We start from the raw sequence: 25,492 nt of genomic DNA on the forward strand, positions 1-25,492 counted from the left end.
TGGTTTTTGTTGTGATGGTCTTTTTATTATTAATTAGTTCTCGTCTTATTAGTGCCTATATATTATATTATCTACCATCTTCATAATATTTTATAGTTTGACCTTAATAAAACAGTTTTATATTTTCCATGACTATTATCATCATTGTCACTTGTTATTATCACTGCTACCCTATGTAGTCATGGAACTATTATCATCACTTTAATATCATATTATTAAGTCAACATCATCATCATCATCATCATCATCATCATCATCAAGACAATAGATATCGCAGGCTATCACGAGTGTTACTATGCCAGAGAACTGGGATTCGTCTCCGCACTTACCTTGATAAATGTCATGTTGGACAAAACCTTTGCGCGTAGATGAAAAAAAAAAATAATGATCATGATGATGAATTGAAAATAAGGAATAGTTCTATAATCACTTTGTTCCTAATGTACCAATGATTACCATCCACTATTATTAGAATTGTGTAAAGTGGATTTGGGCTTTGAGTTGGACCCAATTTACAGACAAAGAGAAATAATCACTGTTGTGTAAGTTCGTTTGTGACCGATCATGAAAAGCAATTTTCCGTCACCACTAGTACATACTAGGTATAGTATTATTTTATTATATGGTACTTTCTCGTTGTTTATTACCGATGATGACCCATCTACTTAAAGTAACAGATTTTTTTTGGGAGTGCGCCGATGCAGGTTCCTTAAAGTGGAAAAAATTTACCTAAAAAAGAAACCATATACGTACTTTCTATTGATATCCTTTAGGAGAGCGAGCTTATTGAATATTATATATTCATCATCACAGAGAGATTCATGAAGATCATCCTACTGCCATGATCATAGTTTCGTTCACCATATAATTATCCACATATTATTTATCCGTCATCACGCTTTAATGACAATTTAATAAAACTGTATTAATCATCATATGATTGGAAACCTCTGGGATATTAACTTTGTGTACTACTGTTGACCAATCTCGAATTAAAAGGTAATTTTTTTTTTCGTACAGAAGAGATGTAATCCTTTGACTACCTCAGCCCATCTCTAGCGTAGTTGGACCAAAAAAAAAAAAAGAGGATAGGATGATCAGTCTAAAGCTGAGAGTTACGAATTCCTGGGTATCATCATGATTTCCATTTTGTTGCTCGCGGTAACACTTGCCATTTTGGGCGTGGCTGTGTGAAAGTTTAATTTTTCTGCAAAAAAAAAAAAAGTAAATACAAACGCATGAATGCATCATCTTTCCACCATGGATGACAAGCATGCATGATTTTTAATGATATGATGTAAGAAGAATAAGGAAAGAATGGATGATAACTATCAAGGATTCATCATTTACAGAGTTGCATAGATTCCATCATCGTCATCAAAAAAAAAAAAAGAAGTTGTCAATAATCGTCAAAGGGCTCAGTGAGTGGCTTTGAAGAGCACGTAACATTGCGAATAGATCTACGCCATATACGTACAAGCATTAAAGATATTTCAAAAGAAGTAGAAATTACGATCAGATTTAACTTTAATCTATTCATAGCAATGTTAAATGGATATTTATGGAAAATAAACAGTAGAGAGTATTTCCATTGATTTGATATTTTCTATATAAATGGAACCATCTTGAAAGAATCCACAATCATCAATTCACTCAAATCAATTCATTCAAAACAAATATAAATCATCATCATCATCATGAAGAACCTTTCTTTGATTGCTATCTTTGCTCTTATTGCTACTTCTATGGCTGCTCCTTCTCGACGATCTACTGGTCAAGACTGTGAACAAGCCACTGCTGCTACTTGTAGCAATGATTATCAAGTCACTAAAGATTGTTGCGCTGCTACTCAAGGCAGACCTATCTTCTTCAATGAAGCATCTCACGAATGTCAAAATATCTTTGGCAACGGTATCAATTGGGATAAGTTTGCTGCTTGTTGTACTTCCCGTGGTAAAACTGGTCAATGTTAAATAGTTTAGATGATTCTTTTAAAATAAGCGTTGTATTATATCAAATAAAAAATTGTACCTTTTTTTGATTCTTTTTTTTTATGTTATGCTACAATTATGATTGGTTGTTAATCTTTTTTAGCCAATCAGGTTTGAATAAATTGTCTTTAAAACTCCACGTCCTTTTTCATATTTCCTCTTTTTTTTTTTTCTTCTCTTTTCTTTTTCTCTTTTCTTTTGACCCTTATTTCCCTTTACCGTTTATATTATTAATAGATTGATTCATAATAGTCATCAAGTAAGACCATTATTGTCAAGGTAAATCAGAAACAAAATAAATATAACATAAATATAGACTTATCTCTAATTCATATATTGGAATGATATTTATTATTTTTGTTTTTTCTTAGTTACTCTGGTCAATGGTCTTCTTGTCTTCCTTCTTTTGGATCTTTGATACTTTCTGCTGGGACTAATGATAACGGTATTGTGAAATGGGAACAACATAGCAATGAATTGCAATTAAACTTAACTACTTTTTTTTTTTTTTTTCTTAACAAAGATAACTTTTGGACCTGGCATAGAATAGCCAAAGCCGACGACGTCTTGTTATATTCTTCTTGGTATGTAATCCTGTTTCTTCTTCTTTATTTTATTTATTTTTATTATCTTTATTTTCTATATGATTACTGACTAACTTTCTTTTCTCAACACCTTTTGATTTTTTTTAGTATTATGCACTTTTTAAATGATTAAGGTAGAATAGTTTACTTTTGGCTCAACTGGATGGATAAATGGACAATAGGATCAACTTGATGATATGGTCAATAGGATCAGTTGGATGATATGGACAGTAGGATTGACTGAATGGATGGATACGACAAGTGTTCTTTTTTTTTTAATGATCTCTGTTTTTGGTTTTATTCCCTTTTTTTTTTTCTCTCATCTGGTGCCCATTGTGATGATCCTATTGGTAGTTAGTTGTGGTCTTTTTAGTGTTTATTCATTATATACAATTTATCTGTTTTTATATTCTTCTTTAATAAAGTGATATCTCTTTTTTTTCCGATATCATCAATGGAGTATTACATAAAAGGATCAAAGAGAAGTATGAATAGTTTATTTGATATAGTACACGCATGTGCATAAAGGTTTGACTAGACTATTTAACATTGACCAGTTTTACCACGGGAGGTACAGCAAGCAGCAAACTTATCCCAATTGATACCGTTGCCAAAGATATTTTGACATTCGTGAGATGCTTCATTGAAGAAGATAGGTTTGCCTTGAGTAGCAGCGCAACAATCTTTAGTGACTTGATAATCATTACTACAAGTAGCAGCAGTAGCTTGTTCACAGTCTTTCCCGGTATCAGCCATGGAAGTAGCAATAAGAGCAAAGCTAGCAATCAAAAAAAGGTTCTTCATGATGATGATTTTTTTTTTTTATTATTTGATTTAAGTGAGTTGATGATTGTGAATTCGTTTAAGATGGCTCGTTTTATATAGAAAAAATCAAATCAATGGAAATGAGTTCTACTTTCTATTTTCCATAAATATTCATCTGATATCGCTATAAAAAGTTAAATCTGACCACAGTCTATTCTTTTTTTGATATTAGTTTATTCCATGATTGGCTTAGCATTATTCGCAATGTTACGTTTTCATCCAAGTCATTGGCCTCTTATTCTCGATGCTTATGCAGGGTCCGATCTTTACAACATTTAGATATTGTGTAGAAGGTAAAATCTAGGCTCTTCATTATAACCTTTTTTTTTTTTTTTAATATTACATCGTACCAATTAAAAAAATAAAAATAATAGAAAAAAAGTTCATGCTTTTTCTATCTACGTACTCTGCAGATTTAGCTTTCTTGCAGAAATTTTTAAATTTCGATATTGCCACACCCGATCGGCCAGTGTTACCATGCCCCAAGAAATAAAGTAATGGTGATATCCTGGTATTGTTCTCACCAAACCAAGCCCTTTTTTTTCTGCTGACAACCGGATTCATCATCATCACTTTTTTTTTTTTTTTTTAAGAATGGCTAAGGAGACTAATGATTATATCGTTTTTCATTGTTCAATCACTATGTACTGGCAAAAAAAAAAAAAAAAAAAGCTCGATATGCGAGTGATTTTATAGACATTTGTTTCCCTTGAAAACATAGCTACTGCATAATGATGATTGATGATTACGATGGTATCGAGATTGAAAGCGAAATAGAAAATTCATTTCCCGAGAGAGCGATGAAGATGAGGGGAAAGGGACTAATTACAAAGGTTCTCAATGGCTTGTATATGCATAACTAGTTCTTAATTTCTATGGCTATTTTTAGAGTTGTTCAATTGATGAACAAGGAAGGAAAATGACATTGATACGATTCGTTTACTTGTACCTAAAGTGAATGCATATGGTTCAAGCTAAGAAATCGTAGTACATAACTTATTTCAATGTCACACATCGTGATGCAGATATGATCATTTAGCGTTACTGGAAAGCATCATCACGATCGCGTATATTTAATAATTCGTCTGAGCAACGAGCATGACAAGACTATAAGATAAGAAAATATGTTCAGTACATCATTCAGTTTGTAATTAACTATTGGATTAAGATGAATGTGTTCAAAATTCATTCTTTATTAAAAAAAAAAAAAAGAATCCATATAGCTCTTTGATTTAGAAAAGCTCCAGCAGAGTGCCAGTGCATTTATTATGATGATGAAAAAAAAAATAATGTCTATTGTAAAGATATAATATTGAAAAGAGAATGGGGAGTTATAAAAACTAGTGTATACAATGTAGCTAAATAAAAAGTAGGGTAGGAAGGTATATAAAATAAAATGAACTAATAGTAATTATAAAATAAAAAAAAAAAAAGAGAGAGAGAGGGACTAAAGAGCAATATGACGATTGACAGCGTAAACAAAGAACAAAACCCAGGCCACCAAAAGAGCAGAAAGGAAAGTACCAACATACAAATAGTTGAGTTTGACAACAGGTGTGTTGGAATAAGCGTCGAGTCCTTGTCTTGTCAATTCCAATTCCTTATCATTGATATCCTTCATACGATCCAAACGTTTAGCTTTTGTGCATTCCAAAAGATTGTTGTATTTCCATTTTTGAACAGCCCATAAACCGATGATCAAGACAAAACCTATAGCAGCCAAAACCATAAATAAAAGCATGACGCCAGTATATGCTTGTTTTGCAGTATTGTCCTGGATGACACCTACGACGATATCCAAGATAGACGTACCAATGTTGTTTGAACTTTTATAGATCCCTAACCCAGTACCTATATAATCCGAAGGAAGTAACATACCAATCGATGTGATCATAGCAATAGGACCAAAAGCCAACGAGATAGAATAGAATACCATACCAACCACGGCATCCACATATGTCCAACCAAGTAAACCAGATGATAGTAATAAAAATATAGCCGATATCAAAAGAATCACTACTCGAAAACCGTAGAAATCCATAAAGAGACCAAGCAAAGGAGTAGCCACAATAGGAACGACTTGAGATGCACTTGCTTTATAACCTGCCAAGACACTGGTTGTACCGAAATGCACTTGGACCAATTCAGTAGCAATGGTTTGGAAAGCAGACCATACAGCAGCATAAATAAATTCAATCAAGATAATCAACCAAAAGATATGAGGGAACTTGAATACGGAACGCCAATGAAATGTTTTCTTTTGTTTGAGTTTATTGAGTTCAGATTTCGTCAAGGTCGCTTGGCCACGCAAGTGCTTCACCACACCAGCATAAACAAGATTCATCAAGATGGAGAAGACACAAAAGAAAAGAGCCAGCCAAAAGGGCCATACCCAATCACCTGTAGCCTGAGAAATAGGATTCGACACCAACGTACCCAAAAAAGTAGATAAACGACTGATTGAAAGTTGAAGACCAATGGCAAAAGATAAATGTTGTGTACGGAACCATTTAGACAAAAGCGATTCTTGCATAGTCACAATCAGACCTGAACCAATGCCAAACACCACACGACCTACCACCATGAGAGCAAACGATTTGTATTTGGCAGCAATGGCAGTTAAAAGACTTCCAACAATAATAATCAAGTTGACGGCCAAAGTACCCCAAATGGAACCAAACATATCAATAAACATACCACCTACGATAGGAAAGATTGTATTAATGATAGCTACAGCTGAAGATAAAACGCCATATCTCGTATTGTCAATGTTCAATTGCTAAAAAAAAAAAAAAAAAAAAAAAAAAAAAAAAAAAAGAAGGACGTGAGAAATATATAGAAAGTCAGCTTGCCTTTTATGGTCTTACCGTTTTGACAGTAACCTTCATTGCACTAATAGCACTTGCTGAGAAATGAGAACCAACAGGAAACATAAGTGCTGTAGAAAGAGCTATAATCTTGAATTTCCAAGGTGCATTTGCCAAAGCCGTATCACCACCATGACCTTGTTCCTGATTTTCTTGTTCAAGTTTCATTTCATCAGGTTCTTGTATTTTTTCAGTATCTTCATATGTTTCTTTAGACATGATTGTTTATTATTATTATTTTTTTTTATTTTATTATTTTTTTTTTTTTGAATGAGGAAGAAAAGAAGAAAAATAAAAATAAAAATAAAAAAATAATCAGATCAAATGGTAAAAAAAAAAAAACAAAAAAGAAGATTTGTGAGCGGTAGTTGACGGGGATTCATTCCACCATGATCGTGTCACATCAATCCTTGAACTCGTTTATAGTTACTTATTGATTTAACATGTATATAATCATATAAAATAACATATTTTTTTCATTCATTGAAATAATAATGAATTCTATGTAGTTTATAAAGATTATTATTAATATTATCATTACTGTAAATTTTATATGTGATCAAAATGAAAAAAAAAGGAAATTTAAAATATTTTAAGTTGAATCCCTTCCTCGATTTCTTTTTTTTTTTAAAAAAAAAAAAAAAACTTCAACTGTAATCACTCATCAACAGAATTTTTTTTTTTTTTTTTGCAAAATAAAGAAATCTCAATATATCAAAAAGAGAGTCTTTCTTTACTGATAGTTCATTCATTGATCTCTCTCTCTCTTCATTAATATTGTTTATTTTCTTCATGTATTCTTTCCCACCCATGTATTAAGAAAAACAACAAAAGAAGACCGATTCTGAGATGAAAAATTTTACAAAAAGGAGAACCTCACATTCTATTTTGGAAGATTGAGAAAAGAATTAAGAGTTATCAGATGATCTTTTATCAAAACTATTAATCATAGCTATAAAATATCATCATCGAATCAACATTATATATAAAAAAAAGGGAAGTCATCGTCCATTCCTTCATCATCATGTCGTTCTTCATATTATCATTTCATGCTTATTGCCTTCCCATTCGAATTCTGACATCTCATTGGGTGGATCTCTCAATTTAAGGAAAAAAAAAAAAAGAATCTGACCTCAGAAAGGGAATTTTTCTCTTTCTTTTTTACCTCTACAAAATAAATATCTTAACATGTCACAATTAATGGAATGGTAAGCCCTTTCCTTCTTCTCTATACACACGCACTCTTTCTCTCATTCTGTTTCTCCATTTTATTCAACTCATCTCTTCTATTTTTTTTTTTTTTTTACTGTACACTTTTAAATGGATAGAATATACGATTAAATGGACGTACAATAGTGAAAACGTCCCTTTTGATTCAACAGGATGAATGCACAAAGGTCAACTGGTTGGATCGATTGGACAAGGAAGCACATAGTCAACTATGTACAGTTGATTGGTTTTTCTACTCCCCCCGTCTCTACTTCTATCTCATCTGATCTTATTAGAATGATTCTTTGATGGATGTTTGCTGCTTTAGACAAGAATTACAGTTTATATATTGTATTGATATTTTTATGGCAATAAAGTTATACGTTCTTTGTTTTTATCATCGTTATTACCACTGTTGTTATTATAGGGCACTCAGTATTCTCAATCATCACGTTATAATCATCATCATCATAGCAACGATAAGTCTTGGATCATTATAGGAACATTTATAATAATCAAAATCATCATCATTATCTTTATAGAATGGCTACAATTTCTGATAGCAACAACATTGCGATGGCCAGTAAAACAAGTTAGTCATTAGATGCTTCAGCCATCCATTAAAAAATAAAAAATAAATGTGATGATGATAAACCTAGAAAAAAAAAAAACAAGCCATAGCTTGAGGAGTACATTACCGGGAATAATCTTTTTTTTTTTTTCTGTTTTTTGGCTTATGGTAGCACTAACCATTCGGGTGTGACAGCACCAAGATTGGAATTTCTCTGCAACAAAAAAAAAGGCACACATCATAATTAATACAATCTTATTGACATGTAAAGAAACCAATGAAGATATAACCAGGGTGGATTATTCATACAACTCAGTGAATACTATCATCATAAAAGAAATAGATGTCTAAATAAAAGGAAAAGCGGACCCTGCGTAAGTACCGAAATAAAGTGCTAATGGCTTTGATGAAGACGTAACGCTACGAATAGATCTATTCCATCTATGTACAAGCACCAAATATGATATCACAAGAAGACGAGATGGTAGTCAGTTTTTTACTTTATTCTATTCATAGCAATGTCAGATGAATATTTACGAAATAGACAATTCCATTGATTTGATTTTTCTATATAAATGGGATCGTTTCAAAATAAATTCATAATCATCAATTCACTCAAATAAAAAAAAAAAATTATTATGAAGAACCTTTCCTTGATTGCTCTCTTTGCTCTTGTTGCTACTTCCATGGCTGCTCCCTCTCGACGTGACACTGGTGATGCTTGTCAACAAGCCAGTACCGCTACTTGCAGCAATGATTATCAAGTTACTAAGGATTGTTGCGCTGCTACTCAAGGTAAACCTATCTTTTTTGATGAATGGGCCCATAAATGTACACATCCTTTCGGTGGTCTCAACTGGGATAAGTTTACTGCTTGTTGTACTTCCCGTGGTAAAACTGGTCAATGTTAAATAGTTTATACAGTTCTTTTGATCAAACGTGTATTATATTAAATAAAATAGCGTACCTTTTTTTTTGATTGTTTTTATTTTATGCTTCAATTACGACTTATCTTTCAAGTCAAACAATTTTGGATAAATTCCTCAAGTAGATTGATAATTAATATATGTATATGTAGATATGTTGATGATGATTGGGAATATTGGAATAGATAATAACAATAATTTGTACAATGAAAGGGGATATGATATAACTTTATTAATGAATAATATAAAAAACATGATACTAATAAGACTAATACTAACTAACAATAAAAGATTCGTCACGATAGGTACTACAGAGAGAGAAGCCAATCCTAACCAGAAGATGAGATCATCAAAAGAAGGACACTTGTTGTATCCAATTGATCCTATTGCCCGTACCTTCAGCTGGTCCTATTGTCCGTCTATCCATCCAGTTAGTCAGTAATCATATAGAAAATAAAGATAACAAAAATAAATAAAATAAAGAAGAAGAAACAGGATTACATACCAAGAAGAATATAACAAGACCTCGTCGGCTTTGGCTATTGTATCCCGGACCCAAAAGTTATCTTTGTTAAGAAAAAAAAAAAGATAGTTAAGTCTAATTTCAATTCATTGCTATGTTGTTTCCATTTCACAATACCGTTATCATTAGTCCCGGCAGAAGGTATCAAAGATCCAAAAGAAGGAAGACAAGAAAACCATTGACCAGAGTAACTAAGAAAACAAAAAATAATAAATATCATTTCAAAGTTGATAATATGAATTAGAGATAAGTCTGTATTTATGTTATATTTATTTTGTTTCTGCTTTACCTTGACAATAATGGTCTTACTTGATGACTATTATGAATCAATCTATTGACATCGCAAACAATAAAAGGAATTAAGGGCAAAGAAAGAAAAGAGGAAAAGAAAAGAGAAGAAAAAAAAGAAGAGGAAATATGAAAAAGGACGTGGAGTTTTAAAGACAATTTATTCAAACCTGATTGGCTAAAAAAGATTAACAACCAATCATAATTGTAGCATAACATAAAAAAAAAAGAATCAAAAAAAGGTACAATTTTTTATTTGATATAATACAACGCTTTATTTTAAAAGAATCATCTAAACTATTTAACATTGACCAGTTGTTCCACGGGAAGTACAACAAGCAGCAAACTTATCCCAATTGATACCATTGCCAAAGATATTTTGACATTCGTGAGATGCTTCATTGAAGAAGATAGGTCTGCCTTGAGTAGCAGCGCAACAATCTTTAGTGACTTGATAATCATTACTACAAGTAGCAGCAGTGGCTTGTTCACAGTCTTTGCCAGTGTCACGTCGAGAAGGAGCAGCCATAGAAGTAGCAATAAGAGCAAAGATAGCAATCAAAGAAAGGTTCTTCATGATGATGATGATGATGATTTATATTTGTTTTGAATGAATTGATTTGAGTGAATTGATGATTGTGAATTCGATTAAAATGGTTCCATTTATATAGAAAAAAAAAATCAAATTAATGGAAATGCTCCCTACTATTTGTTTTCCATAAATATCCATTTGACGTTGCTATGAATAGATTAAAGTTAAATCTGATCGTCATTTCTTCCTCTTTTGAAATATCTTTAATGCTTGTACGTATATGGCGTAGATCTATTCGCAATGTTACGTACTCTTCAAAGCCACTGACCTCTTTGACGATTATTGACACCTTCTTTTTTTTTTTTTTTTTTGATGACGATGATGGAATCTAAGCAACTCTGTAGATGATGAATCCTTGATAGTTATCATCCATTTCTTTCCTTATTCTCCTTACATCATATCATTAAAAATCATGCATGATTGTCATCCATGGTGGAAAGATGATGCATTCATGCGTTTTGTATTTACTTTTTTTTTTTTTTTTTTTTGCAGAAAAATTAAACTTTGACACAGCCACGCCCAAAATGGCAAGTGTTACCGCGAGCAAAAAAATAGAAATCATGATGATACCCAGGAATTCGTAACTCTCAACTTTAGACTGATCATCCTATCCCTTTTTTTTTTTTTTTTTGTCCAACTACGCTAGAGATGGGCTGAGGTAGTCAAAGGATTACATCTCTTCTGGTACGAAAAAAAAAAATTCATTTTAATTCGAGATTGGTCAACAGTAGTACACAAAGTTAACATCCCGTTTCATTTTTTTTTCTCTTAGGGGTTTCCAATCATATGATGATTAATACAATTTTATTAAATTGTGATTAAGGCGTGATGACAGATAAATAATAGGTGTATAATTATACGGTGAACGAAACTATGATCATGACAGTAGGATGATCTTCATGAATCTCTCTGTGATGATGAACATATAATATTCAATATGCTCTCTGAAAGGATATCAACAGAAAGTACGTATATGATTTCTTTTTTAGGTAAATTTTTTCCACTTTAAGGAACCTGCATCGGCGCACTCCCAAAAACTCTGTTACTTTAAGTAGATGGGTCATCATCGGTAATAAGCAACGAGAAAGTACCATATAATAAAGTAATACTATACCTAGTATGTGCTAGTGGTGACGGAGAATTGTTTTTCATGATCGGTCACAAACAAGCTTACACAACAGTGATTATTTCTCTTCCTTTGTAAACCGGGCCCAACTCAAAGCCCAAATCCACTTTACACAATTCTAATAATAGTGGATGGTAATCATTGGTACATTAGGAACAAAGTGATTATAGAACTATTCCTTATTTTCAATTCATCATCATGATCATTATTTTTTTTTTTTTTCATCTACGCGCGAAGGTTTTGTCTAACATGACATTTATCAAGGTAGGTGCGGAGACGAATCCCAGTTCTCTGGAATAGTAACACTCGTGATAGTCTGCGATATCTATTGTCTTGATGATGCTGATGATGATGCTGATGATGATGCTGATGATGATGACGATGATGATGATGATGATGATGTTGATTTAATAATATGATATTGAAAGTGATAATAATAGTTCCATGGTTTCATAGGGTAGCAGTGATAATAACAAGTGACAATGATAATAATAGTCATATGGAAAATATAAAACTGTTTTATTAAGGTCAAACTATAAAATATTATGATAAGACGAGAACTAACTAATAATAAAAAGACCATACAACAAAAACCAATTGAGAGAGAGAAATCGATCCAAACCAGAAGAAGGGACCATGAAAAAAAGATCTCGTTGCATCCATTGACTTGCCAGTGATTTTAAGCTACAGCAAGCCCATCCTGTCGATTTCTGCCATGCATCCATCCAACTGATCCTATTTTCCATATCATCCGATTGATCCTATTATATATCTATTCATCCATCCACTTGACCTTATTATCCATATCCCATTATCCATCTATCCATCCAGTCTAATCAACAGTAAGCTCGTCCATTCATACTCATTCAAAGAGTGTCTAATAAAAAAAATGATACAATAGGATAATCCAATCTAGTCAGAAAGTGTTGAGAAAATAAAGGTTAGTTTAATAGTCCCATAGTAAAACAAAGATAAAAAAAAAAAAAACAGGCAGATGAAAAGAAACAAGGCAGCATACCAAGATAATATGATATCATGGATTATGACTGTTCTTACTTGGACACTGAAACGTATCTTGCTTGAAACAAAAAAAAAGAACAACAAGTGGATTAGCTTAACAAGTAGATTAGCTTAATTCCAGTTTACCGCGATGTTTTTTTCCTTTTACAATATAGTTGTTTCCGTCAAATAGTAGAAAGTATCATAGATCCAATAAAGACAAGATAAGAATAGGGTTGGGTCTAATAACTAAGGAAGAAGGAAAAAAAAAAAAGGATTAATAGGGAAGATCATTCTCTAAGTTTGTATCTACGTTATATTTATTTTGTTTTTGAATTACCTTAACAATAATTGTCTACTGGTTGACTTTTAACAATCAATCTATTGACATCGCAAACAATAAAAGGAATTAAGGGCAAAGAAAGAAAAAAGGAAAAGAAAAGAAAAAAAAAAGGATGGAAATATGAAAAAGGACGTGGAGTTTTAAAGCGAAGACGAGCTATCCATTTACTCAAACCTGATTGGCTAAAACAAGATTAACAACCAATCATAATTGTAGCATAACATAAAAAAAATCAAAAAAAGGTACAATTTTTTATTTGATATAATACAAATTTTTTATTTGATATAATACAACGCTTTATTTTAAAAGAATCATCTAAACTATTTAACATTGACCAGTTGTGCCACGGGAAGTACAGCAAGCAGCAAACTTGTCCCAGTTGAGACCACCGAAAGGATGCGTACATTCATGAGTGAGTTCATCGAAGAAGATGGGTTTACCTTGAGTAGCAGCACAGCAATCCTTAGTGACTTGATAATCATTGCTACAAGTACCAACATCACTTTGTTCACAATCTTGGCCAGTAGATCGTCGGGCAGGAGCAGCCATAGACGTAGCAGCAAGAGCAAAGATAGCAATCAAAGAAAGGTTCTTCATGATAATGATGATTTATATTTGTTTTGAGTGAATTGATTTGATGATGGTTTCCGTTTATATAGAAAAAATCAAATCAATGAAAAATGCTCTCTAATATTTATTTTCCATAAATATCCATTTGACGTTGCTATGAATAGATTAAAGTTAAATCTGATCGTCATTTCTTCTTTTGAAATATCTTTAATGCTTGTACGTATATGGCATAGATCTATTCGCAATGTTACGTACTCTTCAAAGCCACTGACCTCTTTGACGATTATTGACAACTTCTTTTTTTTTTTTGATGGCGATGATGGAATCTAGGCAACTCTGTAAATGATGAATCCTTGATAGTTATCATCCATTTCTTTCCTTATTCTCCTTACATCATATCATTAAAAATCATGCATGATTGTCATCCATGGTGGAAAGATGATGCGTTCATGCATTTTGCATTTACCTTTTTTTTTTTTTTTTTGCAGAAAAATTTAAACTTCGGCACAGCCACGCTCGATATGGCAAGTGTTACCGCGCGGAACAAAATTGAAAATCATGATTGAGTTCCAGGGATTATTCTTCTCACTTTAAGGTCTTCTCTCCTCCTTTTTTTGGATGGATCATCACCTTTTTTTTTTTTTTTTTTGTCCAACTATATTGATGATGGCCGAGGTAACTAAAGGATTGTTTCTCCTTTGGTGCGAAAAAAAGAGAACTATTATTATTTTGAGGTTGATCAATGACAATACACAGCCAACATCTCATTTCATCTTTTTTTTTCTATTCTTTGAACGCCAATCATACGATGATTACAGTAGCTCTGTTAAATTGGGGATAGTCATCTATATAATACCTTGAGAAAGTGAAGCATCTTTATTCTCCATACTTCTTTTTCTTTTTTTATGTCTTGGATGGTTGTGTTGGCAGCTGATGAATGATGCTTGCATGGATGAATGGATAATAGGCACTGTAGTACTCAGTTAGTAGTGAGAAATAGGAAAAAAGGATATACAAATGTTTTTTCCTTTTTGAGAAAATTTTTTTTCTACTTCAGGCACCTTGTATCTTTTTCCAGGGAAAAAAAAGTCAAGATGATGATTACTCCTTGTCATAAAAAAAAAAAAAGATGCACACGTAGACTATACCTAGTATGTATTAGTGACGCCGGAAAAATTGTTTCCCATCATAGGTTACAATGCATCACAAATTTTTGTGTGTGATTGCTTATACTTATTTATAGATCAGGCTCAATTCGAAGACCAAATATTATTTTACATCATTATAAAGGTAGCATGTAGCAATCATCAACGAAGAGGTTATTTATTTTATTTTATTTTTTTTTTATTTACAAAGTATTATTTTACGTTACAAGCGATGGGAGAGGAAAAGATGAGCGGAGTCTAATCTCAAGTTGTTGGTAACACTTGTGATCATCCGTGAAATGCATTAATGATAATGATCATTTTGTTTTTCAAAGTGTGGTGCATACAAAAAGATCAAGAAGATCTAATCATCTTTTTTCCTTTTTTTGGGTGGGAAGTGAAGGAGAAAGGGTGATTTTTCAGCCGATACCCATTCCCATTGGATGCGCTGACAACTTTTTAAAATAATAATAAAAAAAAGGTATGTATTACCCATAGCATAATGTACGATCAATATTGGTACGAGGATAAGTGATACATTAACATAATAATAATTTTTTTTTTTGATTCTATACATAGTGTCGTTAAATTTGGCAAATAAGGAAATAAAATGATCGCTTGTTTGACGATGATATGAGTATATAAAGAACTGCAGATGGATCTCTTGTTTGTATTTTTTTTTTGTTTTTATTTTATATATCTATATCGAAATAGTAAATAATGATGAAGGTTGCTTTTGTATTCTTGGCGCTCGCCATGATGATTGTTGGCATCAATGCTGACGCCTGGGCTCAATTCTGTAATGATGATAATTGCTCTGTTGGATGTGGTGAATGGGTTGCTGTTGGTAACCCTGGCTGCTTGGGCGAATCTGGTCGTAAAAGTGTCAATTTCAAGGGTGATTCTCCTTGGCACTATGCTTTGCTCTATACTCCTGTAGGCAACAGTCAATGTGGTTGTCAGTTTGCCTGTGATCCCGATGTATGGCCTAACCCAGGATCTCTTGGTAGCTTCCAATGCCACAAGTTGAATGCTGATGCAAGTTCCTTCAGATTCATCGGTGATAATGGTTACTGCCCTAGTGACACTTGTTAAAATTATCAATCCATTTATCCTTTAAATAAAATATAATATCCATCAATGAAATGTTCTTCATGATGACGATGAATTGTTTTTATTTTTATTTTCATTTAATTTGAACGAATTTATAATAATAATGCCTTGATAATACGATATTGATGATAATGATTTCATATAGGAAAGCAGTGGTGATAACAAGTGACAATGACGATAATAGGGAAAATATAAAAGTGATTTATTAAAGGTCAAACTCATTCTGAAGATGATAGATAATATAATATATAAAAACTAATAGGACTATGTCTAACTACCGATAGTAGGATCATCACAATTGGCACCAGATGAGAGGGACAGAGAAAAAAAAAAGGGCAATCCAAATCAGAAGAAGAGATCGTCAAAAAAAGACCATTGGTTGTTTCAATTAATTAGCCATTAATACTAAGCTGCAAAATATGTCCATTCTGTCGACTTCTATTGTTCATTCATCCTACTGATCCTACTGTCCATATCATCCAATTGATTCTATTGTCCATCTGTGCATCTAGTTGAACCAAAGGTCAATTCATTCATCCTAATCATTTAAAAATTGAATAATACTAAACAAAGAACCAAGAAGGATGCATTAAATTAATCCAATCTAACTGGAAAAAAGTTGAAAAAATAAGATTAATTCAGTAAATATATAATATAATAAATAAATATAAATAAATAGAAAGCAGGTCAACTTACCAAGAAGACGGGTAAGAGAGGAAGTGATAGTCATCTTCTATGGTTATTCTATCCCGGACTCTAAAATATCTCTTTGTTTGAGGAAAAAAAATAGATTAATTTATTTGCAATTCAACATGCTGTTTCCATTTTTACAATACCGTTATTACTATCACCAGTAAAAAGTATCAGAGATCCAAAAGAGATAAGAGGAGAAGAACATTGAGCCCAATAACTAAGGTAAAGTCACTAAAAGTGACCTAAGAGGAAGTATCAAAAGTTAATGATGTGAATTAGAAATAAGTCTGTATTCATGATATACTTTTTTTTGATTTACCTTCACAATAATGGTCTTACTTGATAACTATTATGAATCAATCTATTAACAATACAAATAATAAAAATTCAAAAGAAAAAAAGGAAAGAAGAAGAAAAAAAAAGTGGAAATTTAAGAAAGACGTGGAGTTTGAAAGTGAATATGGCCTATCCAATTACTCAAAACTGATTGGCTAAAAATGAGACCAACAACCAATCATAATTGAAGCATAGCATAAAAAGAATGGAAGAAGTATGACATTTTTTTATTCAATATACTATTTATTACCACGAGAAGCACAACAGGCAGCAAATTTATCCCAGTTAATTCCAGAGAAAGGATTTGTGCAATTGACGAGAAAGTTCATCAAAAAAGATAAGTTTACCTTGAGTAGCCGTATAACAATCTTTAGTGGTTTGATAATCATCACTATAACTAGATGGGAAGGTGTGAGTTATAGATATTTTTTTTTTTTTTTTGAGAAGAGGAGGTAATCATCAATCACCATTACATTGCTCATCTCTAAGCCCATCGCCACACAAATATGAAGGGAAAAAAAAAATAAAAACATATATAAAAAAAAAGATCTGACAAAAAATTGACAAAAATCTCATTATGATAATAAGCTGCCAATTTGTATTCATTTTCTTTTATTGTATATAAAGTTTAGAGTGTCTTTTAAATCTTCAGTTGACATATTTTTTTATCAACTTTAATATTTTTTTTCTTCTAATTGTTCTCTAGAATTATCCATTTTAATATCACCACCCTCCAAATTATTTTCGCAATTGATCAAATAAGATAAAGAAACATCTAAAACATTCGTAATAGCTTGTAACTTTTTAGACGAAGGATTCACTGCTTTGCCATTTAAAACATCATAAACAAATGATCTTCCAACATCAGCTTGGGAGGCAAGCATTCGAGCATTCATTCCCTTTCTAATCATTAGTTTTTTGATTTTTATTGAAGTTGCGCTAATATTGTCTTCCATGATGAATAAATAAAATAATCTTTAAACCATTTATATAGAAAAATTAAATCAAATGGAACTTTTTGTTTTCTTGTGTATCATAAATATGTATCATATTTGTAAAGTGCCTTGCAGAAGGTGAAGCAGCGTTTTATTCCCATGGTTGTTCTTTTTTTTTTTTTGTACTATGATGATGATCAGTAACGATTTCCTTGTAAGTATATATTGATACGATATGATACTAGGATAATAATGGATGACAATATAATAAACAAGTGATAAAACGGATGATTTATTTAAACGAGAAGTAAAAGTAAAATTTACACTAAGAGACTGAACTACTATAGATAGACTTCCATGATAAAGAGTTGGATAAGAAAAATAATTTTATCCTGACTTGTCATTCTTTGTCTAATAAAAAAACCTATTGTGTTACCTAGTTGATCCTATTGTATATTCCTTCATATATCCTATCTACTGTATTTTCATAGAAAGAGTACAAATAAACTAGTTCATAGTATGAGAGACTAAGAAGAAGAAGAAAAGAAAGAATAAGTATAGAGTAAGTATGTAAATATAGAGGTATAATATGTAAAACAATGACTTATATAATGTAGATTAGAAAAGTATCAGTAATATCTAATAACTTACAATGTTCAAAATCTCTGGTCAAAGAAAAAAAGAAAAAAAAAAAGGAGCCAGCGCCATTTCTTTTTTTCTTTTTCTTTTTTTGTTGGTCCACGATCAGAATATTTTTTTGTCAGAGCTTGGTCCAACTTTTTCATTGTCTCCGCAACTTTTTTTTTTTTTTTTTTTTGGGAGCTCCAGATTGATTCAATACACCACACCGACCGGTGTTTGAATTCATCCCATTTATGGAAAACAGTGATGAATAATAAGATAATGATTGGATTGAACTATTCATAAATGATGATGATAATAAATTAAAATTTATTGAAAAAGAATATAAAAAGGATCTAAATAAAAGAACAAAAACAAAAAAAGTAGAACATTACTGTATTCATTTGCACACAAATGAACATATCTTTCTTATTGTCATCAAAAAAAAAAATAACATTAAACTAAAAGACTAACATTGTTCTACTGTACAAAAATCATGTAAAAATAAAAAAAAAATGCTTTATTGAAAAAAGATTGACAAAAAAAAAAAAAGATCAAAGAATAGAAATATGAACCCTAAGCAGCGGCCAGCGTCTCCTTAGCATTACGAAGATAATCACTAGCAGACTTCATTTTTTCTGGTTGCCATTCACCATTGTAAATACATAGCACACGCATCCGGTCATTGTAATACAAATCAGGTAATAATTTGGGTGTAATCAAAAAGTATCTAATGTGAATATATCATTAATAATAATAATAAAAAAGATGAGTTGATTTCTCTTCATGCTTCATATTTTAACACTTACTGAGGAGTACCAGGTGCACTTGCACTTTTCACAATTTGTTCATGAATCATTCGTTCATTTCTTGGATCCATCCCTTGATTGATTTCATCCACTACACGGAAAGGAGCTCGTGCTAGGTTTTGAAGTGACATCAAATAAAGAATCGTTGAGACCGCACGTTCACCACCGGATTGTCGTTGACCTGTCAATAATTGAAGCTTTTCGTTATCTCTAATCAAAAACAAGAGAGAAAAAATTCGTTTAACACATTATCACTTCTCTTCAAATTAAAAAAAATAATAACGAAAAAAAAAATTACCTAAACTTGACACGGATTTCTATACCCCATTTTGAGTAATCTTCATCTTGAGCAATTCCTACTTCACCAGCACATCCAATACCTATATAAAAAGATAAGAATAATTGATTTTTTTTTTTTCGTAAAAAAAAAGAAAATGGTTGATTCAAGATTTACGTTGTAAGGCTTCAGAAAACTTTTCACTAATACGAGACACAAGATCGTTCAAACGTGATTCCCATCGTTGCTACATAAATAATAAAATTGAGAATCATCCTTTTGTATTTAATTTTCAAATTTCTTACCCGTAATTCATTAATGGTTTCACTGAGGGTATCCAACTCTTGATTTTCAGTGGCTATCTTACTTTCTGTTTTTTTGATCTGTATTGTCATTAAAAAAAAAAAAAAGAAGAATCAAATTAGATTACATTGATAATCATCTTTTCTTCATTCTTCACTTGCCTCCCGCATTAATTTTTCATAAGAGGTCATAGCTAAGGGATTGACCAATTTCATAGTATCCATTCGAGCTTGTAATCCATTGATAGCATCTTCAATATCTTCTTGTGATTGATCCAAACCATTGACACGCCAATCTTCACAAATCTATCCAAATATATACAAAAAAAAAGGTTGATCGATTAATATTTCTTATCTATTTTTTATATAACATTACCTTCTCGAATTCTGTTTTCAGTTCATCTATTAGATCAGCACCAGCTTGATTGGCATCATTAAAGTATTTGCGAGCAGTTGCTTTGCTTTTATTGACGTTAGCCAAAGCTATAAGATCAGAAAGTTGTTTAGAATTAGCAAAAAAAAAAATAATAATTCATTCTTGTTTTGTGTCCTACCTTGTTGATGTTCTTCCACTGCGGCATTCATCAATGCTTTTTGGGCCATTGTAAAGTTTTTCATTGCTTCATATTTTCCATGCGAGGAAAGTAACTTCAGAGAGATGACGTTGCGTTCCATCACTTTGCTAACATAAGTCTTCAATATCCGTCTGTAATTGTTAACTAGGTTAGCACGCCGCCTGATTTCAGCGTCAATAGCTAACTTGAGCTCTTCAATATCTTGTGCTAATTGTGCAGGTTCCCTAGACTTTTCAGCAAGTTCCTGTCGAGTTCGTTCTATTTGTGTATTTATATTTACAAAAAGGAGAGGTAAGTAACAAAAAAAAAAGATATGAATGGATGATGTTTTTTTATTATTTCTTACGTAATCGTCTATTTTTCCCTTCCCATATGTGATGTTGATTGACAATATCTCTTCGAAGAGCTACTTTATCTTCCTATTAAGCACAAAAGAAAAAAAAAATGAGTCATGGATATATTGGGTGAATGAATCTTTTTTACCCTTTTATGCTTGAGTTCGGCTTGTTTTTGATTTGCTTCACGTTTTTTGGTTGAAAGCATCTCCAGTTCTGCATCAATAGCTGCCAGTGTTGTTTGTACCTCATTAAGACTGTTGACCTTTTGTGCATAAACCTCCTTATCAACTATATAAATTATATATAAAAAAAGAAAAAAAGGATGGATGATAAATCATACAATGCTTATTATATTTTTGTTAAATAATAAAAGTTACCTGTATCCGTCAGTATTTTAGCAGGTACAATACTTCGTACAGTTGTTTGGAATCCACCACGACCATAACGATACTTCTTCACTCTGTATATATTTCCACCAATGGCGAAACGTTGAAATGGACTTTGTTCGACAATATTTTCGATTTTGACTTGGTTCAAGCTGACAGGCTAGAATAATAATAATAATAAAGAAAAAAAAAGAGATTCATTTGACTGGTCAGGATATGACTCTATTTTTCTTTAATATATGTATATGTACTTACAAACGAGTTGATATGTGCTTGTTGACAAAGGTAAGCGAGTACAATTGGAGGCCCATCCAATAGATTGATAATAAAGTGATCCAACCCAAATTTGGCTTTCAACTATGGTAAATACATCATCCTTTTAGAATAAACATGAAAAAAAAAAAGCTTTTCTTTTTTGGGACTCACCTCTGCGTCTGTAAATGGAGTCTGAATCAATGAAGGTATATTGATATCACCAGGCCAAGCAGCAGTCAAACGAAGTTTTTGTTTATCTGCCATTTCAGCCATAAATAGTTTGTAATCTTCTCGATATTCGCAAACAAACGTCTAGAAGAGATATATAAAAAAGCATTAACATACCATCCGTTAACCCATTAAAGAAAAAAAAAAGATTACCCTAAGATGTGCACTATCTCTACCACCCAACGCTGTTTCCACTTGATTGGCATAATGTTTGTTCTTGAGATTCAAACAAAGTTGTATGGGACCATGGATTTTGCCTTTAAAGAGAGTTTTGTTGTCCTTATACCACATATATGCCTTATAAGTATCACTATGTTGTCGTTGTAAGGTATCCAATCGAACTCGTTGAATATCATTCAATGCATTGAGTCTATGGTGTCATAAAAAAGAAAAGAAAAAAGAAATGAGTATTCATCTTGTTTTTATCTTTGATCACTTACTCCTGCTTTTTGCCGGCCAATTGTCTTTCCTTTTCACTCTTCTGTTTCATTAGATCTCTAAAGTTGGGTTCATCTTCCTTCATAGCGATTACAACATTGTCCAATTCCGATATGATGTCTTTCTATATGATATAGAAATATAAAATAAAATAACAATAAAAAGAGATCATCAGTATACCCTTTTCCTTTTGTTTTAAAATCACATACAATTTCCTTTTCAAGTTCAGGATCAGTAGATGGAGGCTCCACACGAACAGCTTCTTCCAATTGAGCAATATAATTTTCAAGTTTTTTGATTTCTTCGTCTCGTCGTTGTTCTTGCTTCTGTCTTCCATCAATGGCAATTTCTTTCAAATTAACTTCTTGTTTCTACCAATAAATATCCAAAAATGAGTTGGTATACAAATAAAAAAAAATATTTCTCAACTTACTGATTTTGATATAGCTTCAATGGCATTTTGAAGTTGTTTCGCAAGTTCCCTAGTTTCTTCCACTAAAGTGTTCTTTTCTCGCATTTCACGTTCATTACTTGTTTTGGCTTCCCTAAAAAATATAAAATAATGAATGATCTACTTTCTTTTTTTTTTTTTTCCTAATAAAAGTCAACTTACTGTAATGCCTTATGTACTGGTTCTAGGTCACGTTCAAGTTGAATTTTTTTTGTTTTAGCTTCTTGTTCTGCCACTTTTGCTTGATCATACGCATTTTTTGCATCCGAATACTTAGCTAATGGTAGTTTTGCATTCATTAAAGAAATCTCTTTTTCAATCTTTTCGCGTTCCTTGATACGACCAATATCCTTTTCTAGACTTTGGTTCCTTGATTGCAAACCTTTGAGGTGTTCCAAATCAGATGCACGAGACTATATACATATATATATATAAAATAATTTCATCAAGAGAACAGAATAAGTATCATAGTTATGCATGTTGAATCCAATGTACCTGTTCCAGTTCCCTTTGTCGATTTCGATTTTTAGTTAGCTCTTCATGCCATGTCACCAAATCTTTGCCACCTACTGCTATTTGAGTACGAGTAAGCAAAAGAGGAGGAGTTAACTAAAAAAGAAAAAGAAAGAAAGAAAAAAAAAAGTAGAATGATGAGTCTATTTGTACCTGAATTCGTCCAAAATAATAATAATAATAGTAATTAGGTTACCTGTGCAAATTCGGCCACCTTATCTTGAGGAAGAAACTGACTACAAGACAATCAAAATTGCCAACTGATTAATAAATCATTGTAGCATAATTTAATCGATAACATACCATAAATTATCCACTTGAATATTTAATTTGGCAATGATTTCCATAACTGCACTGTAAGTAGAAGATCGACCTAATAGTACATAGAAAAAGATTTGCTTAATAATGAGTTCTTTTTTTTTTATCATTACCATTGAGTTTCCAATTAGTAGCATTGTTCGCCTTGTTGATATGACGCTGAATGACCACGTTGTGTTGTCCAACTTGTTTAAGTTCTATTTGAATACTTGCTGTTTCTTCACCAGTCTTGACAAATTCGGCAATGTTTTTGGCACGCCCTAAAAGTTGAGGAGAACCACCTAAACCAAGAGCTATAGCACATACAATAGTTGATTTTCCTGTTCCGTTAGGTCCAATGATCATATTCAATTGTGGACCTGGGTAACATTCACAATAGTCATATGTCACAAAGTTGCGTAAAACTATTTTCACAATAGATCCTTCTACATAACTAAGAAAAACAGAATAAGTAAAATAGTCCATGATATTTAATTGGCATATATATATATATATATATATTACCCATCGTTGTCTACAGGTAAAGGAGATAAAGTTGGATCGAAAGCCAAAGTATTATTTTCTACTTGATGAATAGAGTCATTGTCGTTGCCATTATTGTTGTTGTTGTTGTCACTATTAAAGTCATCTTCATCATTTATAATAACACGTTTTCGTTTCATAGCACTTTGAGAGCTTTCAGGAAAGTCCTCTTGATCATTATCACTACGTTTTCGTCGAGAAGCCATTCAAAGATAAAACGAGAAAAAAAAAAGAGAAGGAAAAAAAAAAAAGAATTTGGCATCAAGAAAAAAAAGGTGGGCGTAGGCGTTCCCAAGTCCGCCTAGATGGTTTCGCGTATATATTTCTACCAATCAGATCGAGAATAAAAAAATATCTTTGGCATTAAAATGAAATATCATATTAAATAGTATAGATATTTATATAAATCACGTATTCTATTTCATATATTTTCTTTGTTATACGTTGTTGTTTGCTTGATGATAATATGAAAAACAGTTTAAAATGTTCAATGTAGGTGTCAATCATGAGAAATGACAAAAAAATGACTTCAATGTCCGCTTTTTTTTTTTTTTTTTTTTGATGAGGGAAGCCACCGCATTACATTTTATTTTTTTTTTATTTTTCTTTATTATTTAACATGGTTGCCCGGATAGAAACGTTTCCAGATGTTGTTGTGGAACAACTTGTCTACTTATTGGAACCTAATGATCTTTTCCAACTCTCTTTGACTTCAAAAACCTTATTTTCCATTTACTCCAATGCTTCTGTTTGGCGAAGGTATGGAAAAGTTTTCTTTATGTTGTCTTTTTAATGACCATATATTTTTTATTTTATTTTTATTATTAATAGCAAATCCCTTCATGACTTTGGTAATTTGTTTCATATCTATACACTATTTACGACTTCTACTGGTTTAGAATTATATCCTGATATACAAGAAAAATTCGAAAAGGAACCTACGGATTGGTGTCGATATTATCTCTCAAAAAATGCATCTGTCAATGAACAAGAAGAAGAAAAACTGATGGATGAAGCTGATAGTGAATATGCTGCTGCTCAAGCTCAACTCAAACAATTTCAAAACGATGGAAATGCTGCTATTTTGAATGAAGTGGCTGCCAAGATGATTAGGATATTAGGTAAGTGGGAATAGTATAAATAGCTTTTATCTCTTATTCATTTATTCTATTTAGACGTTTTCCCTGCTCATGGTGGATGTTATTATATTTTGGCCTTTATTTTATTTGTATTGAATCAACTAGAAGAAGCTGTTATTTTATTACAAATGGGTCGATCTGTTGATAGTTCGTTTGAACCTATTGATGGTAAATATTTTTTATATATATTTATGGATGAATTAATTTATTTTTTTTATATATAGAATTGGAAGAAGAAATACAACGGATCTTGAAAGGATATGGAGGAGAAGAAGATGAACCACCTTTACTTGCAAATGATACTACATTATCTGCACCTTTAACAGAAGCACTCTTGGAAATATTTAGTAATTTTGATAAAGATAAAGATAATGCGTTGAACAATAAGGAGCTTGGCAACTTTATCTATGAAACCAATGGATCTCACCCACCTCCACCCTTTTTACGACAAATGGGACAAAGATTTGGAAGCAATAGTCAAGGTTGGTTAACGAAGGATGGATTTTTGGCATTTTATCTTGAACAAACTTTGGATGATCCTTCAGAAACTAGAAGTGATCTCGGTGTTCATGGTTACGATCCTCATACATTGAAGAAACGCATGGAAGAATAAAATGTAGATCTATTATACCTTTTATGTCTAAATAAATAAAAAATTTTATAACATCACGAAACTATTTTCTT

General features: G+C 31.8%; 9 protein-coding genes across 9 annotated transcripts; 4 read left to right on the forward strand and 5 right to left on the reverse strand.

The window, feature by feature from the left end:
* Window positions 1-1,643: 1,643 nt before the first annotated feature.
* BX664DRAFT_331724 (uncharacterized protein) lies at window positions 1,644-2,041 on the forward strand. The gene has a single exon (XM_051545193.1). The coding sequence runs from the start codon at window positions 1,698-1,700 to the stop codon at window positions 1,971-1,973; it is 276 nt and encodes a 91-aa protein (XP_051399759.1). The 5' UTR covers window positions 1,644-1,697; the 3' UTR covers window positions 1,974-2,041.
* A 2,774-nt stretch (window positions 2,042-4,815) lies between these two features.
* BX664DRAFT_296339 (major facilitator superfamily domain-containing protein) lies at window positions 4,816-6,542 on the reverse strand. Its single transcript, XM_051542195.1, has 2 exons — window positions 6,268-6,542; window positions 4,816-6,179 (listed from the first exon to the last, which is right to left on the reverse strand). Exons 1-2 carry the CDS (start codon window positions 6,484-6,486, stop codon window positions 4,848-4,850), a joined length of 1,551 nt encoding a protein of 516 aa, XP_051399760.1. The 5' UTR covers window positions 6,487-6,542; the 3' UTR covers window positions 4,816-4,847.
* A 2,126-nt stretch (window positions 6,543-8,668) lies between these two features.
* Window positions 8,669-9,678, forward strand: BX664DRAFT_358539 (uncharacterized protein; the record flags this gene model as incomplete). Its single annotated transcript, XM_051548045.1, has 2 exons — window positions 8,669-8,938; window positions 9,626-9,678. The coding sequence occupies exons 1-2, from the start codon at window positions 8,686-8,688 to the stop codon at window positions 9,676-9,678; spliced, it is 306 nt and encodes a 101-aa protein (XP_051399761.1). The 5' UTR covers window positions 8,669-8,685.
* Window positions 9,679-10,009: 331 nt separating this feature from the next.
* On the reverse strand, window positions 10,010-10,418 carry BX664DRAFT_331729 (uncharacterized protein). The gene has a single exon (XM_051545194.1). It carries the CDS (start codon window positions 10,359-10,361, stop codon window positions 10,086-10,088), a length of 276 nt encoding a protein of 91 aa, XP_051399762.1. The 5' UTR covers window positions 10,362-10,418; the 3' UTR covers window positions 10,010-10,085.
* A 2,651-nt stretch (window positions 10,419-13,069) lies between these two features.
* BX664DRAFT_331734 (uncharacterized protein) lies at window positions 13,070-13,482 on the reverse strand. Its single transcript, XM_051545195.1, has 2 exons — window positions 13,138-13,482; window positions 13,070-13,114 (listed from the first exon to the last, which is right to left on the reverse strand). The coding sequence occupies exon 1, from the start codon at window positions 13,439-13,441 to the stop codon at window positions 13,169-13,171; it is 273 nt and encodes a 90-aa protein (XP_051399763.1). The 5' UTR covers window positions 13,442-13,482; the 3' UTR covers window positions 13,070-13,114; window positions 13,138-13,168.
* A 1,792-nt stretch (window positions 13,483-15,274) lies between these two features.
* Window positions 15,275-15,742, forward strand: BX664DRAFT_331736 (uncharacterized protein). Its single transcript, XM_051545196.1, has one exon. It carries the CDS (start codon window positions 15,280-15,282, stop codon window positions 15,652-15,654), a length of 375 nt encoding a protein of 124 aa, XP_051399764.1. The 5' UTR covers window positions 15,275-15,279; the 3' UTR covers window positions 15,655-15,742.
* Window positions 15,743-16,161: 419 nt separating this feature from the next.
* On the reverse strand, window positions 16,162-17,657 carry BX664DRAFT_385502 (uncharacterized protein; the record flags this gene model as incomplete). Its single annotated transcript, XM_051549255.1, has 5 exons — window positions 16,162-16,210; window positions 16,369-16,439; window positions 16,685-16,711; window positions 17,049-17,098; window positions 17,429-17,657. The coding sequence occupies 5 exons, from the start codon at window positions 17,655-17,657 to the stop codon at window positions 16,162-16,164; spliced, it is 426 nt and encodes a 141-aa protein (XP_051399765.1).
* Window positions 17,658-18,774: 1,117 nt separating this feature from the next.
* BX664DRAFT_123673 (uncharacterized protein) lies at window positions 18,775-23,916 on the reverse strand. Its single transcript, XM_051539769.1, has 23 exons — window positions 23,652-23,916; window positions 23,261-23,572; window positions 23,133-23,202; window positions 23,026-23,065; window positions 22,812-22,925; window positions 22,479-22,729; window positions 22,299-22,410; window positions 22,075-22,236; window positions 21,868-21,989; window positions 21,581-21,797; window positions 21,371-21,511; window positions 21,200-21,301; window positions 20,936-21,104; window positions 20,704-20,846; window positions 20,567-20,639; window positions 20,200-20,478; window positions 20,022-20,128; window positions 19,808-19,951; window positions 19,649-19,726; window positions 19,521-19,590; window positions 19,365-19,446; window positions 19,067-19,276; window positions 18,775-18,987 (listed from the first exon to the last, which is right to left on the reverse strand). Exons 1-23 carry the CDS (start codon window positions 23,653-23,655, stop codon window positions 18,834-18,836), a joined length of 3,156 nt encoding a protein of 1,051 aa, XP_051399766.1. The 5' UTR covers window positions 23,656-23,916; the 3' UTR covers window positions 18,775-18,833.
* A 343-nt stretch (window positions 23,917-24,259) lies between these two features.
* On the forward strand, window positions 24,260-25,486 carry BX664DRAFT_331739 (uncharacterized protein). The gene is made up of 4 exons (XM_051545197.1): window positions 24,260-24,428; window positions 24,501-24,790; window positions 24,845-24,976; window positions 25,033-25,486. The coding sequence occupies exons 1-4, from the start codon at window positions 24,289-24,291 to the stop codon at window positions 25,419-25,421; spliced, it is 951 nt and encodes a 316-aa protein (XP_051399767.1). The 5' UTR covers window positions 24,260-24,288; the 3' UTR covers window positions 25,422-25,486.
* The last annotated feature ends 6 nt before the right edge of the window (window positions 25,487-25,492 follow it).

This window comes from Halteromyces radiatus (genome assembly GCF_025201355.1).
Source record: "Halteromyces radiatus strain CBS 162.75 chromosome Unknown BX664scaffold_4, whole genome shotgun sequence".
Lineage (NCBI taxonomy): Eukaryota > Fungi > Mucoromycota > Mucoromycetes > Mucorales > Cunninghamellaceae > Halteromyces > Halteromyces radiatus.